The sequence below is a fragment of the Coffea arabica genome, chromosome 7c (genome assembly GCF_036785885.1).
Source record: "Coffea arabica cultivar ET-39 chromosome 7c, Coffea Arabica ET-39 HiFi, whole genome shotgun sequence".
Classification (NCBI taxonomy): Eukaryota; Viridiplantae; Streptophyta; class Magnoliopsida; order Gentianales; family Rubiaceae; genus Coffea; species Coffea arabica.
The window spans coordinates 5,217,438-5,232,709 of NC_092322.1; the positions used below are offsets into that span (position 1 = coordinate 5,217,438).

At 38.2% G+C, this 15,272-nt stretch overlaps 2 protein-coding genes across 6 annotated transcripts; one reads left to right on the forward strand and one right to left on the reverse strand.

The window, feature by feature from the left end:
- The first annotated feature begins 7,705 nt into the window (after positions 1-7,705).
- On the forward strand, positions 7,706-11,741 carry LOC140003828 (uncharacterized). Of its 5 annotated transcripts, XM_072057658.1 has the most exons (12): positions 7,733-7,842; positions 8,062-8,115; positions 8,226-8,297; positions 8,492-8,562; positions 8,661-8,739; positions 8,830-8,904; positions 9,074-9,188; positions 9,276-9,333; positions 9,409-9,480; positions 10,298-10,428; positions 10,516-10,639; positions 11,318-11,741. In XM_072057658.1, the coding sequence occupies exons 2-12, from the start codon at positions 8,101-8,103 to the stop codon at positions 11,391-11,393; spliced, it is 888 nt and encodes a 295-aa protein (XP_071913759.1). In that variant the 5' UTR covers positions 7,733-7,842; positions 8,062-8,100; the 3' UTR covers positions 11,394-11,741. The 5 variants fall into 5 exon arrangements, with proteins under 5 accessions (XP_071913762.1, XP_071913761.1, XP_071913759.1 ...); XM_072057660.1 differs by lacking the exon at positions 8,062-8,115 and having other exon boundaries at positions 7,714-7,842; XM_072057662.1 differs by lacking the exon at positions 9,074-9,188 and having other exon boundaries at positions 9,276-9,301.
- Positions 11,742-13,163: 1,422 nt separating this feature from the next.
- LOC113697821 (probable xyloglucan endotransglucosylase/hydrolase protein 6) lies at positions 13,164-14,979 on the reverse strand. Its single transcript, XM_027217409.2, has 4 exons — positions 14,719-14,979; positions 14,481-14,581; positions 14,174-14,370; positions 13,164-13,872 (listed from the first exon to the last, which is right to left on the reverse strand). The coding sequence occupies exons 1-4, from the start codon at positions 14,918-14,920 to the stop codon at positions 13,482-13,484; spliced, it is 891 nt and encodes a 296-aa protein (XP_027073210.1). The 5' UTR covers positions 14,921-14,979; the 3' UTR covers positions 13,164-13,481.
- Positions 14,980-15,272: the final 293 nt, after the last annotated feature.

Here is a 15,272-nt window from a genome sequence, read left to right on the forward strand (position 1 = left end):
TATATATTATTATGGAGGGGTGGTTGTTACTTGTTAGTAGCATTTTTGGTTTTGTGTTGCATTGATCGATCACTGATTTCCTTCCTTGCAATCAAAACGAAGCAGTGCACCACTTTTTTTGGTCTAATTCATGCATGATTCATGAAATGTAAGGTCTGAATTTGGGCAAAATTGTTCGGCCTATCAAAACGGCACCGATTGTTAATGGTTCGTGTAGCACATCAATAAACTCTTACCGAACGAAATGATGAAGAAGATAATGATGGAAAATCAGTTGGAAGTTATGATGATCAGATGATGATGTGTGGGCGGGCGTATGTGTGAGAGAACGAAGAGGATAGAGGGGTTGGCTCACGTGTATCTGTCTGTAGCTTTTTCCAACTTTTTTTTTTTCCCCCTCTCCTGATTGGCAACCAATAAAATTTTATTTTATGTTTTTTATAAAATGAAAAGGGTACTGAAAGGGCCGTTGGTCATGAGGCATGAGCAGCAGGGGTGAGATGCGTGCGGAGAAAGAAAAGAATGGAAAAGTCCCCAAAACTCATTTCCCCTTCTTCCTCCCCTCGGAGAGAGAGAGAGAGAGAGAGGCAGGAAGGGGTGGGGGATGGTGCGGCGTGTGTGGATCATGTTTGCGTACATGGATGGATGATGGGCCTGATCATCCAGCGTGAAATGTCCCAACTTTTAGGGGACCGGTGGGTCACGACCCACGTGATGTTCACGCTTCACACCCTACCTCATTTGTTCTGATTTCCTTCACCTTCACGATCACATTATGAACAATGAGGTTTCCATGAAATATTTTTTCTTTTTTCTCGCAGTGGTTTGCAGTTAAAATCATCCTCTCTCTGGGTGTCACTATTCGGTTCCAAATTCAACAATAAAATAATTGAGAGTTAGTTCCACTCATCTATCTCAAGTCTGGAATTGAGAGTTGATGATGAGGTGCGGATGATGTTTTCAAAGTGAAAAACACAGAGGCACGGTGCCGAATTGACACGCATGTTATGTTGCAGTAAGAGAGTGCAGCGTGAGGTGTATTTCTTAAAGGACACGTTATTATGATTGGTCATGGGCAAAGTCATAGACTGAATCATTGGGAGGATCTGTGATGGTCTTTCGGTCCACTAGCATGAATTTATTCAAAATATGCAGTGGCATTTGTTGTTACCTAGAAATGTCTCTCCTGCTGTGGTCCAACAAATCATGAGGACACTTTCCTGGAAGTTACAACGCCTCGTAGTCTTCGTCTAATCATCGCTCATTCTGGGTGTTCAAACTCTAATGCCCCCACCACGCCCCCGCCCCCTCCTTTTCTTCCTTGAAAAGGAAAAATATAATACTCCCTTCCCTTCGTCATATTTTGACAGTTCTGTATCTTTTTTCACATAATTTAATAAAAAATAATTAATTTTTTTGAAATAATCAATTTAGGTAGTTATTTTTCTAAAATACCCTCACATCAAATATAATACAATTTATGGGAATTTGAATTGATTGTAAAAAAAGAATAAACTCTCATTAAATGGGATAGGTTTATAGTAACAACAATTTACATTGAATAAGGGTATTTTAGAAAAATTAAAATACAACTACATTCTTCAATCGGAAAGTGAATTACAATTTGGGACAGACGGAAAGGGAAACCAGGACTATCAAAGTGGGACGGAGAGAGTAGTTAATTTTGTTGGAACAATCAATTTAGGTAACTATTTTCCTAAAATACCCTCACATTAATTAGAGTACAACTTTATGGGAACTTGAATTGATGGTAAAAAAAAGAATAAACTCTCATTAAATGGAGTAGGTTTATAGTAACAACAACTTACATTGAATAATGGTATTTTAAAAAAATTAAAATACAACTACATTCTTCAATTGGGAAGTGGACTATAATTTGGGACAGACGAAAAGGGAAAATAGAACTATCAAAGTGGGGACGGAGGGAGTTATAGGCAAGGAGATGAGTGTCTTTTTTTTTTTTTTCCTTTCTTTCCTTTTTTTTATTATTAATTATTATCATTTACGTCTATTCCTACTTCTACTCTAATTTATTTTAATAGAATGAATCCACAGAATCATACGGATGCATTACATATTTATATGAGTGATCTAAGAAAAGAAGCTACAATAAATGGTTTGAACATTTACCCTTTCACTCCACAAAATATGTGATAATCAACTATTCTAGAGGTAGTTAGTTGGAAAGTCTCTCTTCTTATCTCTTCAATTTCTCTCCCTCAAACGCATACCATCACTATCATGGTTACGGTTACACCAATGCGCTCCTTCAACGCCCCATTTGGACGTTAGTCAACACAACATGATGCGTTTCTCTCCTTCATCATTTACTTGTATTATCTCCGTGGACAGAATTAAGCCAACTGATAAATATATTATTGGCCCCATGAGAATTACGTAAGACCCTAAAGAACCCACAATTTTCAACAGAAACACTAGACAACAGCATAGCTAATTAGAAAACTCTTTAAAAGAAAGGCAAGAGAGATTGTAAAAAGTGCAAAAAAAAACTCTTTAACATGGTGAACAGGAAACTCCAAAAGCGTGAATTAGCGTGCATCAAAGTTAGCTTTTAGGGTAGGAAAGTATTCGGTTTATCTCATCTTTGCATGCTCTTTTAAGTAGAGGTGACAGAAAGTTCCAAGATCCAACGGGCTTCCATATCCAAAATTAATTTGGATGGGATGGATATGTAAAATATGTCTAATTGGAAATATGTTCAATAGTGTCCATTTAAAGCATGGATCTACTTGGAGTTTACTTGAAACTCCCATGAGTCATTGATTTTCCTGAAAGTAAAAAAAAACTACCCAACAATTTTGAGACGTTTGATTAACAGATTTTGCCATGTCCAAATTGAACTTCAAAAAGCAAGCTTACTTTCAAATCTCATGATATTTAGAAAGAGAAAAATCAATTGACATAGATTGTACTGCATGATTTTTTTTTTTTTTTTTTCACCGTGCAAAGAATAGGAACTGATCAACTTCATCTTGACATGAAATGTGCAAATGTGTACAAGATCATCTACTAGAGGAAACACAGGCAACGTTTAGTCACATGACAAAACTGAATCATCAAACATTTTTCAGGAGAATGCATGATTTTGATGGCGGAAAGTTTTTTAAAATTAAACAAACTAACTAAATGATTTTTTTTTTTTAAAAAAAAAAATCAAAGTTATTGGAAATTTGGATGGTATTAAAATGCATCTAGCGTCATTTTAGTCCCGCTCGCATATTATTGATTCCATGACTAACATGAGACCATCTAGGCAAAGTCATATATATATATATATTTTTTCTAGTTCCAATTAATTTAAGTGTTTTAGGGACGGTAGACTTGCAACCCGTGTGCCCACATGAAACTTTATACTAACTAAAGAAGAAAAAGGTTCGAAAAGAAAAGCATGTAAGACAGATGTCATCCTCTATTTAGCTTGGCGGCCTGTCCAAACTCTGTAACCTTCAATTAATTTAAAATTAGTGGCAATTAGCACTGGATCAGCATCTATCATCATCGACGGACGGCGACCCATGAAATACAAAAACAAACATTACCTAGTATTACGACATTGCTAATCCTAAGACACAGATCTCTCCTTAGACCGGGGATTACGCATGTTCAGCAACTAGCACGTATTGGGTCGCTATTTAATGCAACCAATTATGGAAGCATGTCGGCACCAGATTGTGATCAATCTGATCTGCGCTCAAGAATACATTCAGCAAATAATCATTTGCCAGGTAGCAGCGGAATTTTGCTGCGATTTTAAGATCTGGGGAAGAGTAGTAGTAGAGTGTCCACAAACAATCCGTGTGGCGCATGCATTTTGGATTGTTGAGTGTGGCCCGGGTTTGGCAGGGGGTTGCTGTTTGGTTGTTCAGCCTGGGCCCCCGACGAGTGACGAACTCTTCTGCTTTCTTTTTTTCTCCTTAATTTGTTCTTCGTCGGAAACACCAGACTACTATTACTTTTAGGCGGAGTTGCTGACTGTAGAATATGGTGGTTAGACGGATAAAGCAATTATCATGAGCCAGAAACCAATCCAAATGGGGACACACCTCGATCGTGTAACTCAGGCTGCTGCAAAGGTCATAATCATATCCTCGAGACGCCACTGGCATCTCATTTATTTAGTAGGGTGTAAATGAGTATATGGTTGAATCAAATGCCGGTGGTATTCAAGTTTATTTGTTAATTGAATGCAAATAATTTTTTATCAATCAAACACGATAAATAAACAGATCGATAGATTAATTTCTGGGAGTGTTTTTAACGTTACTATAACACTGGACTGTTAAACTTTGGATGTCGTGATAGACTGATGATGAAAGACGGACGGTGCTGGAAGTCATAAATAGAATTAGAAAGTGAGGGAAGTTAGGTCCCCAATGTCCAAGTGATCGAGCCACACCGCTGCTGTTTCTCAAGCAGCGGATATGACAAGTGGAAACCCTAAAAAGTTCAACAGGAAGAGGATGAAGCCAAAATACTGAAGAAGCTTGATGCGCTGTTGCAACACGTTCAGTCCAGCAGCTGGAACTCTAATTAGCTTTGATGGGACTAAGTACGTTGAAATTATTATTAAGATTTGAAGTCTCATCCATCCATCGTCACACGCGCACTTAGCTTGATACTGTAGAATGAAACATTCCATCAACTTATTAATCAATATAGCACTGAGTATGACGATTTTGCCAGGATTGAAGACGACCCCATATATATACATATATATATACACACACACACACACACATTACGGTGTCGGCAGGATATTGAAATTAATTCCGATTTTCAGATTAGTTTTGGAACGAATCTTTTTCATCTCAATTTTATTTCAAAATTATCAACTATGCTTATAATTGGCTTTGGGGAGTGCTGTATTGGACACCGTGCTTTCTCGTTCCATATATGCGTGCTTCCGCGTGCATGGCCATGGATGGATCATTTCTGCATCAATCAGCCAAGGCAGGAAAGAAAAAAAAGAAGGGGGATTTGATTTCTTCAATCACATCAATCTGCAATATTAATATATGCCGCCGTCGGCATCCAAGTCCTCTAGGTGCAGAAGGAAAAATACGATTAAAAAAGCTTCACCATGTTATCATCAACCACGCGTATGCCGCCTGCGACCATCGTCAGCCAAGCGACAACGGCTCCCACCAGGAGATCAATGTCTTGTTGTCCCGTCCACGCCAGATCAGTGGCTACAAATTCACCAACGCAGAATACTAATGCGCATTTTGCAGCGACTCACATCATTAATGAAAAGCAAAGCATGTCCCACCTGATTACGTACTAGTAGCACAGCCAGGATGAGAGCAAGTTTTTATACTGCTTACGATTTGTTCTTTGGGAATTTGTTCTACTGCTTACGATTTTTCTCAGTCTTAGTAGTAGTTAAATGTACCTTAATTAAAGTTTTGAAACAACTGGACCACAGAAAGAGATACTTAAAAGAAACAAATTGATTGTTTAGAGGTGACTAGTTTCCAAATTATAAGGAGCAATGTCAAGAGATGAAATTAGTTTATAAATTGTTCGAGCCTATTTTGTGATTTTTGCAAAGTTTAGGGGGCAGTTGCCCACAAGCCGTCAAGGTGGCTCCGACGCTGCTGATTACTATCCCTAAGCCAAATAGTACATTTTATCTTTAAAAAAAAAAAAAAGAAAAAAAAAGAGTCTCCATCGGTATTTGGATAACGGGGAGCAAATACCCGCTAACTACAAACTGTTTTAACGGACGCGACAAATATGGTCATCTTTGTCAACTTGATTGATTGAGACTTTACTTGTTAGGCCCCATTTCTTGATTGATTTTATGACCCCATTTCTCGAGCAACCTATATGTAATTCTTCACACCTATGGTCAAAAGTTTCCAATTCATGTGTATACTATTTTTTGCTTGATGGATGGATGAATGAACAAAGAAGTTGAAAAAACTTGTTCAAAACACGCCGTGCACATAATTTTCTATAGTGTTGCTGTTCAATGTGCCTTATTTGATTAGTTTAACACTACATTCCAATGCACGTAAATTATAAATATGCTGTAATTGCTTGCACTGAGACATTATTATTATTGTTGGTAACCTTGGAGTTTAATACTACTGTCAACTTCGCCTTGCCGAAATTATAATAAGCATTCATTAAAAAGCCTTTCCATGTCGCATTTTGGGTTTCTTTCGTGTCATTATTAACTACTAGAAGGGGACGGTAAAGAAACGACGAGAGTTGCTATTCTCTAGTTGCCATGCTGTCCATGTGATACCATTAACTCGTGATGGTGCCACAAGAATATGCTCCTAATTACGTATTCAAATTTCACTCTTATTGGCGAGACATGACAAAGGCACTCGTCGATTCGACCCACACAATTCTCTATTCATGAATCTAATACGGTGTGACTTCAATGATCACAAAGTTTTGAGGGTTCAACTGTTTAAATTCGATCAGCTCATCAACTCAACTTCGGCTATAAAACTATGCTTTAATAATTAAGTTTGAATCAAGCGAAAATTTCTTCTGTTAATTTTATTTGTCGTGCTAAAAAGGGGAGAGAGGATGAGGTTTTAAAAGCTGAAACGGGTATGTTAATTAAATTCGAAATTTTGTCTTATTTCCGATTGTATCACGATTTAAAAGAAACTTTAAAGCTTGTAGAAAAGGAGGATTTTAGGGTCTGTTTGGTTGGAAGTAAAATGTTTTCCTTGGGAAAATATTTTCCGTGAAAGTAATTTTCCATGAAAATCATTTCTCTTTCATCATTTTCAGGTGTTTGGTTAGCTTATTGAAAATATTTTCTTACTTTATTTTTCTGGTGTTTGTTTAACTTTTGAAATATTTTCACTTTTATCTCTATCTTTACTTTCTACACATTATAACTACATACTTCTTCCCATGCAAAATAAGAAATTTTATCTCATTGTTTAACTTTTAAAAATCTTGGGGAAATGTATATATGAATAAAAAATATCTCCTTAAGCAATAAACAAATTGCTGGCCATTTAGTGGCAAATATCAATCACATGCAATGCTTATTGTGACATATATCTTGCACTCTCACTGCGGAAAATTTCTCTAGAAAAGAATGTCCTTATTATACATAATTAATTACTAGCATAGGATGAGTAGGATGAGATTTTTTTTTTATTTTGAATATACTAGGGGGGTTGGGTGGTACGGGAGAGGGAGTGTAAGGAAGAGATCTTGCGTTCGAGTCCTCCTGTTTACACTAAAAAAAAAAAAAAAAATACTACAAGATGTTTTCAGTAAGTTTGGAACATACTACAGGTGGGATGCATGCATTTCGGAAAACAACTTCAGTAAGTTTGGAAGGGAAGTTGTTTTCCATAAGATGAGTGAAAATATTTTACATAGAAAAATATTTTCAGTAACTTTTGTGCAACCAAACACGGGAAATTAGGAAAACATTTTCACCCGAAACAAACGGACCCTTACTGGGACGTCATTGATACCCGGTTGAGCCGAGTCGTGGTTTGAACCAGATGCGTTTCAAGAGTGCGGTATTCCAATTTCTCCCGCCAACTGAGCCTCCCATCTGAAGGGCCCATTCTCTGGGCCTTAGTCTCTTTAGCCCACCCTCATCGGATGAACAGGAAGCTCCTCCAAGCTCCACCCTGTAGTCATGATCTTGATGGGATAAGTGATTTAGGTTCAAGTTCATGGCCAGTGCTGATCCACGACCGCTATGTAGCCCAAATTCAGCCATTGCCCAGTTAAAGGCTAAAAATCTTCTTTCATGCTGATTCATGAACGAAGCCTCTCCTTACGTTTTGCAAGTTTAGCGCCTACAAGGTGTTTGATGTTTGTCCACAGTTAAAACAGTTGGCCACTGATCATAAAATGCAATTATAGTTTTCGTTTCCTCATAATTTTAAATCTTTTGTATTTCAGAAAGCTTTATTTGGACTAGAAAAGTCTTTAGTTTTCTTTACACGGGCTCTTTTAGTTTACTTAATTTGTTGGTAATTGCAGCTTTTTCTTTGCATTCCTTTTTTTTTTTTCCTTTAATAGAATGGGGGTTTAAGCATCAATATCGATAGGCGGCTCGATATGGAGGTTAACATGGTAGAATCAGGAAATGATTTTCTTTTGGTTTTTACCTTTAAGTTTCTTTCTAATTGGAACTTCATGAGCTAAATAATTTTTCTTTTTTTTGGGGACGCATTGTGTTATAGGAAGATGCTGATGGGAATAGATGCCAAAAACTGGGAAAATCCTCTTCTTTTTATCGTAGGATATATTCAGAGGTAATTAGATAATCATGTGAATGCAGGAATTGTTTCTTACTTGTAGGAGTTATGTGGAGGTTCAAAACTTCACTTGATTTTTGGGTTATGCCTCTGGTTTTTTTTCCTTCTGTGTACCTGGTAAAGATCATTTAGTAATGCACTGTACTGAAATACCTGAGCGAGAATTATGGAATGACTTTGTCCATGCATAGGTAGAAGATGTTGGATGGGAGCATCTAGTGAGGATGGGGGAGGACCTGACATATTTGAGCTTCAGGGTCATGTAAGACCATTTTGCTTTTGCATGTCTGCGTCTGCTTATAGCTATTTTTACGTCTAGCTTGTTCAATGATACTCAAGGCATCTTTCAATTTGTTCCAGTGACAAGAAAGGAAGAGCACACATTTTGGAAATAACACTGGATACTAATTATCCAAAATGCCCGCCTTCAATATCAGCTGTCAGTCTATCTTACAATTTGCTTTTTTTTGTTTCCTTCTTTAGCCTCTTTGTCCTGAGATTTGACACCTTGTTATCATGCTTTTCCCAGGATGTCCCTCATATCTTTAACTTAGACTGGTCTGGAAACTCGAAGCTCAAGGATGCTGTGGTGCAATTTGAACATGTACTAGTGACCATTTTTTCCAAGAGTTCTTTAAAAATTTTCTTTTTATCTTTATCATCTGCATGTTTCTTCACATGGACCGGTTATCTCTTCATTGACATGGTGGCTAATTCTCCTTGAGTTAGTCGTTGTGTTGACATGATTTGTCAAATCCTTAATCCCATGCCAGCATGTTGATAAGCTTCAGGATTTCTGGTCCACGTTAGATGATATTGACCGGTCTCTTTGGGTGGTTGATCCCAAGGATCCACATTTTGCAATGTCGTACCGCCAAATCAACATAGGTTATTTGTTTTCATGTTTTAATTTTTTTGGCTTTAAATGTATCCTTTAAGGTGCTCTTAACTTGTAAACTTCTCTCTGTTTTGTAGGAAATGATTGCTACATCACCTTATCGGTAAATGCCAGTGATCCAAGATCCTTGCCCCAGTATATCATCTTCTTTATCACTTTGGCTTGATGAATTGTGTTTGCCAGAACAATAACAGATTTCATTTCATGTAGATGTCGCTTTCTTGGTTCAGATGCAAATGTGAACCTTTTGAGAAGGAAATGGAAAATAAATTGCAAAAGATGGTAGCTACCAGTGATATCTCTGCAAATTATCACCTCTATTCCCAATTTTATTTGTGTCTGGAATTTTCATTTATGTGAGACTAAATGGCTTTAGTGCCTAACATACTCTGTCCTGCTGAGGAGCTGTTTGAGGATTAATGATATCCAATTAATTAATCAAATTTGCATAGAGCTTGAATGCTTAATGCTGACCTTTATGCACCTTTAGTACCTACTTCTATAACTTTCCACTTCCAAGTGTCTACAAGTTGTTTGACTATAGACAAGCTATTTAAATCATGAATCCTATAGCAGAGAGGTCAATGAATCGTGGGCTCTAGGCTTAGTTTTTATTTTGGTTTTATGCAGTTACTGAAAATCCTAATACAGATAAAACTGCACTATTTCCTACCGAGCAACTTAGCTTATGGATGCCATTGCAATAGCACAACTGTCACTGTAGGCATTTTTGTCCTCCATGATACATGCCACTGCTGATGTCATGATGAGGAAAACCCAAAAGATGAAGATCATGATGATAGGCCGTAGAATTCATTATTGTTATGTACTAATTTTTTACACATTTTAGAGCTAAAAGACTTTTAATTAGCCTTAGACGGTTTAAGGTTGCTAAGTAGAGCTAGAAGGTTTTGGTCTTGCAGCCCACAGTGAGCTTTTTTATCGGCTTAAGGCTTGCCAGGCTATCCTTGCAGTATTCACATCTATAGAAGGTTTTAGGTGCTATTATCCAGGAAAAGTGCATAATTTAGTCCAATAGCTTCTTCTCATCCACGACTTTGTTGATTGCCTGTCATGGTGTGCTTTTTAATTCTAACAGGGTCAAAGATAGATCATTTTCTGAAAATCTGACAAGCATATTGGATATTGAGCTCCCTCAACCTCCTGAAGTCAGGAAAGATGATCGGCAAACTGAATGTGGGGTTTGTTATGCCCAATATCTGCCCATTGGTATGGTTTCTCCAATATTAGCATTTTTCCCCCAAGAATATATGTGTACACATCATTAGAGATAATTAAGGTGGTGCTATCTGATAGATGATGAACTTGGCTCAAAGAGCGGGAGTGCAACTGACTACACATGTGAAAATAACAATTGCAGTAGGGCCTTCCATAGTGTTTGTCTTCGAGATTGGCTGCGTTCAATTACAACAACAAGGCGGTATGTTTGTTCTTCATGTCTCTGTTAGTTTTATTGGCTTTAGTCCTTGATTTGTAAGACACTTTAGTGTTCCTTTTCTCTACAATTTGGACGAATATGGCTTTCCTGTCTGCTGTAGGCCTATGGCAGCATAGTTGAACATGTAGGCGCTAGTCATTGTTGTATATTATTTTATTTCTTTTTGTTCTTGTTTTCCTTTTTGACATGTTTGATTTCTTCCTCCTCGTCTTCTTCTTCTATCCCCGTCTCTCTCTCTCTCTCTCTCTCTCTCTGTGTTGTATACTTGTATCCTCCATCCATTTCTCTTCACTCAAGGGTGCTTTATATGACCCTCCCCTCTGTGGCACATGTGGTTTATAGACGAATATCATCTCTTTCTGAATAGCTCACAGCTTTCTGAATCTCTTGTTATTTGATATTTTTTGACCTTTTGGTAAATCTTATTAGTGCTTCTTGCTTTGGATGACACAGCTAACATCTTTGAAACCAAATGCTAGAATTTTATTTCTGGTGTAATTCAAGTAACTAGGTCAATTTTATAGTCATTATCTTTGGTAACAAAAACACAATTTGCAGTATACTGGTTTCTTTGTCAACTACTTGTTGTAAGACGAATCTCTAATACTTCTTCAGGATTTGATTACTTGGTTTGTAATAACTTTTCTACTTCTGTTACAGGTCATTTGATGTTCTGTTCGGGAATTGTCCATACTGCTCCAATCCTGTTGCAGTCAAAATTATTAATAAGAAGTGATGCTTTATTTCCTCGTCCTTGATGTTATCAATATGTATGATATACTTTTGTTGCTCCATGAAAGCGAGCAATGGAAACAGGATATCAAAATAAAAGACTGGCGTTTTGAGTGAAGCTGGAAGCTTCAAGCTTCTTTGGAAGAAATGTCACAAACCTCAAGAATAATACCATGTGAAATCCCTTCTAAGGAGAACTTTGAAGTGATGGTTCAGAGTGGGAAATTTAATTAGTAGATATGTTTTTCTATCAATCAATTGAATCAATTGACCCTGTGCTACACTTGGGGACTTTAAACAGCTTAGTTCATCTCCAATTTATGTTCATCCTGATATTAACTGTGTGCCTGTTTCCTCCCTGTCAATGTTAATGCATTTTATTTGTGGACAAAAATCGTTGTATGTTTGAAGGTTGGCAAATGATGTTGCGAGTTGTGGTGGGGCGTCTTCGCCGATTAAATAGCTTTGATAACGTTGTAACGTGCTTAAGTTGCAGCGCTTGAATTTGACAAATCGCATCACCTTTCTCCTACTTTCAAGGATATATTTACTGGGCTGAACGCACGCACAATTTATGAAAAGCCTATGTAATCTAGGCAATTGCCTAGGAGATCAGCCCCCAGTTGCTGGGCATTGACATATCAACCTGAGAGATTCGTACAAACAGGGGTATGTGAACTCCGGTAATCGTTTCTTATTTGCAAACAGAACCACTAAAATCACTAGGACGATGGTTTGAGGGTCATTGCTTGTTATGGAATTTCTGGGTCTTGTACGGACAGGTTAACCTTTTCGTAACAATGGTATCAGAGCCAGGCAACGAACCCAACATCCCAGGTTCGAATCTCGTAGAGGCTCTGCCTCCTTGAAGGGGGAGTCCCAAAATTACCAGGCCGTCGAGGGCGTCGGCCTCTAAGGAGGGGCGTTTGTTATGGAATTTCTGGGCCTTGTACGGACAGGTTAACCTTTTCGTAACATTGCTCTCCGGGGACCTTTGTTTTAAACTCCTGCAGATCAAACTGTTGTGTTGGGGCTCCATCGCTCAATGCCGATTCTGTTGAAGTCTTGATTTTGCTTCTTGGGCTCCATCATCATGTGGCACTAGGCTCCTAGCTAATGATCAGTACTTTGGTGAACTTATGAATGGCAGTTCATGTTAATTGAATTCTGTAATTCCAAGGCAGAACGTGCGAAGCCCAGAGAAAGTCATTTTACACAAGGCAAGTGTAGAACTCAAGTCAAGTAAATTGTGTATTTTGTGGGACTCCTAAAGGCAGGTTAGGGTAGAGGGTAGTATTTTAGGTTTAGCTGCTTCCAAACTCTCGTATGCCGACATTGTTGATGTGATGTTAAGTGAAGAAGTGAGTTTCAAAAATATTTTGAGCTTTTCTTCAGCTTAAGAAAAGTCAATTTTGAAAAATAAAATCCAAAGCAAAAGAGCATAAAATTGGATAAGGTCGAAAGAAAAATGCTAAGAAATGTCGCTTTCTCATTGAGGGAGTGCCCCTCAATTAAAACCAGAATTTGGACCATTCCGAGACTTTTTTGTTGATCTTCGCACTTGACTTTGTTTTATTCCCTTCGTTGCTTCTGTTTCTTCGGCTAAAATTAAGCTACGAAGGAAACACCAAGACAACATGATTTGACTAGACCAATTCGTAATGGTGTAATGATAGCTTGGTTGTTGAAAACATGATTTATTTATCGACACAAACCCATTTTTATTCTCGTTTTCCACAATGAACAAAAGGCATTATTGATTTACAACACACGATACACAAAATAATTTATAGTAAGACACAAACAAATACACTGTGGTATGATTACATTATTGACATTTGCTCACAAATTCAACTATCAATGGCTCTCATCTCCTGTATACTCAAATAAATAGTGTATCAAATTATTATTCATGCACCAGCCAATGCCCTTCTGCTTCTGCATGGCTTTCCCATCACAAGTTGTGGCAGCAGGCGCATGTACGCACGTTGATTCCAACTTTACTACTATAACTTTCAATCGAGAATCCAGTGTGTGATAAGGTAAAAGATGAATGGGCGTTTTTTTTCTTTTTTGACTTTGGATTGCAACTTTAGATTCCTGCCAGGCATTCGGGTGGGGCAACGGGGAAACGGGATCTGTCGGTGCAGTAATCATAGATCATGTGATTGGCGCGAACCCAGTGATATTTCCTAGCCTCAAGCGGGGTTAGTCCTCTGTAGTTAGGTCCTTCCCACCAATTGTTTGGGTTGAAGGCACAAGCAGCTGGTCCTGGCACAACGCAACCGTCAACGTCGAAGTCTTTGTAGTATGTGTAGAAGGGGGCTTTGCTCCAATCAATTTTCTCTAATCCACCCCTGGTTGCCCAGTCATCTGCATCCCAAAGAGTGGAAAAGATACCCATGGGTTGCCTCTTTGGGTATGGGATTCCTATCGCTTCATTGTTCTTGAAAACCCTGATGGGCACGTCGTCCACATAGTAGCTGTCGACCAAACATCACCCATTAGCAATATGGAAGATCCACACAACTACACTTTGTGTATGTTATGGACTTGTTCAAATTCGTAAAATTGTCTGAGATAGAATTGCCTAAAATATAAAGACTTCATGAAATAGAAGAACAACGATACACTCTCAAGAGAACTAGTAACTAAGACTAGTCACAGTGTCTGTAATATTCATATTCTGAGTCATCACAAACATTGTAACCTTTTAAAAATACTAAAACTCTCTCAATCATTACTATTGTTTTTGTTTTTTTTTTAAAGATGCTGCTGACTTACATAATATTCTCCCGGGTCCAACGTATAGTATAAGTGTGAAATCCTATAGAGGGATCAAACCACAGGTTGATCCTTTGTTCCCTGCTACCTTTCCCGTTAACGTAGACATTAGTTTGGACAGTGGTGGGTTGTCCCGAGCGATTCCCCAAGAATTCGAAATCAAGCTCGTCACGAACATAGTTGGTGTCGGAGTTCATCTGAAACAGTTAATATTCATGCAAATCAAGAAATCAAGCTTTTTTTTTTTGGTTTGTGGGGGGGGGGGGGGGGGGGGGGAAGAGGGGAGGTGTTAGAACTGAGAACATACATAGAAGGCAGTAACTGTTCCTGCAGAGTCACCAGGAATGAGCTTGATCTTCACACTAAAACTGCCAAACAAATATTGGTTCTTGGAAGCAAACCCGCATCCTAAATACGGATGCATTTCAAAATTCAGGTTATTGCATCATCAATCTTGAATAATTCTTGATACAACTAACAAAGGATTCTGGTTAATGGTCCCCTTGTACAAAAGCCAAAAAAGTAAAAAAAGAAAAGGGTAGTACCTGAATTTCGGTCAAGAGTGAGCTGAATGGCGGTTCCTCCATCGATTTGCCTGATATGAGAGTCGGACCACGTGACTCGAAAATCTTGAACAAAAGTTGCCGGTCGTCCGCTAACAGTGACGAAGGAAAAGGCCAAGGCATACATGATTGTACCAACAAAGAAAGCAGCACGTATTGAACTCAAATGTAACATATTGGCCATGGTTTTAAGTAGTATATTTTTGCCTGCGTGCGTGTGTTTGTGGGATGTGGAAACCAAGTCTCAGGCGCCTCTATATTTATATACACAAATGCGGAAGTGAGGGAGGGGGGGAAGAAGGGGAGGTGAAAGGGACTGCTGCATTCAAATAGAAAGCGCCATATTACACCTTAGCTTTCTAAACAGCTAATGGTAAGCCGTCACTGGACCACCCTCCCTCCCTCCCTCTCTCTAATCTCTACCCAATCCTATTATTGGATTGTTGGTAGTATACCTACTGTTTATTCACTATTCAGAGTTTAGGTTATGGGCAATTCTTCATTTCATGATGTATCCATAACGATCCTGTCAACTT

Coding starts and splice junctions, on each gene's coding strand:
- LOC140003828 (XM_072057658.1), top strand. Junction 9,189..9,275: donor GTACCGCCAAATCAACATAG/GTTATTTGTTTT, acceptor TCTGTTTTGTAG/GAAATGATTGCTACATCACC. Junction 10,429..10,515: donor TGCCCAATATCTGCCCATTG/GTATGGTTTCTC, acceptor GCTATCTGATAG/ATGATGAACTTGGCTCAAAG.
- LOC113697821 (XM_027217409.2), bottom strand. CDS start 14,920: ATGGCCAATATGTTACATTTGAGTTCAATACGTGCTGCTTTCTTTGTT. Junction 14,582..14,718: donor CACTCTTGACCGAAATTCAG/GTACTACCCTTT, acceptor ATCCGTATTTAG/GATGCGGGTTTGCTTCCAAG. Junction 14,371..14,480: donor GAACAGTTACTGCCTTCTAT/GTATGTTCTCAG, acceptor TAACTGTTTCAG/ATGAACTCCGACACCAACTA.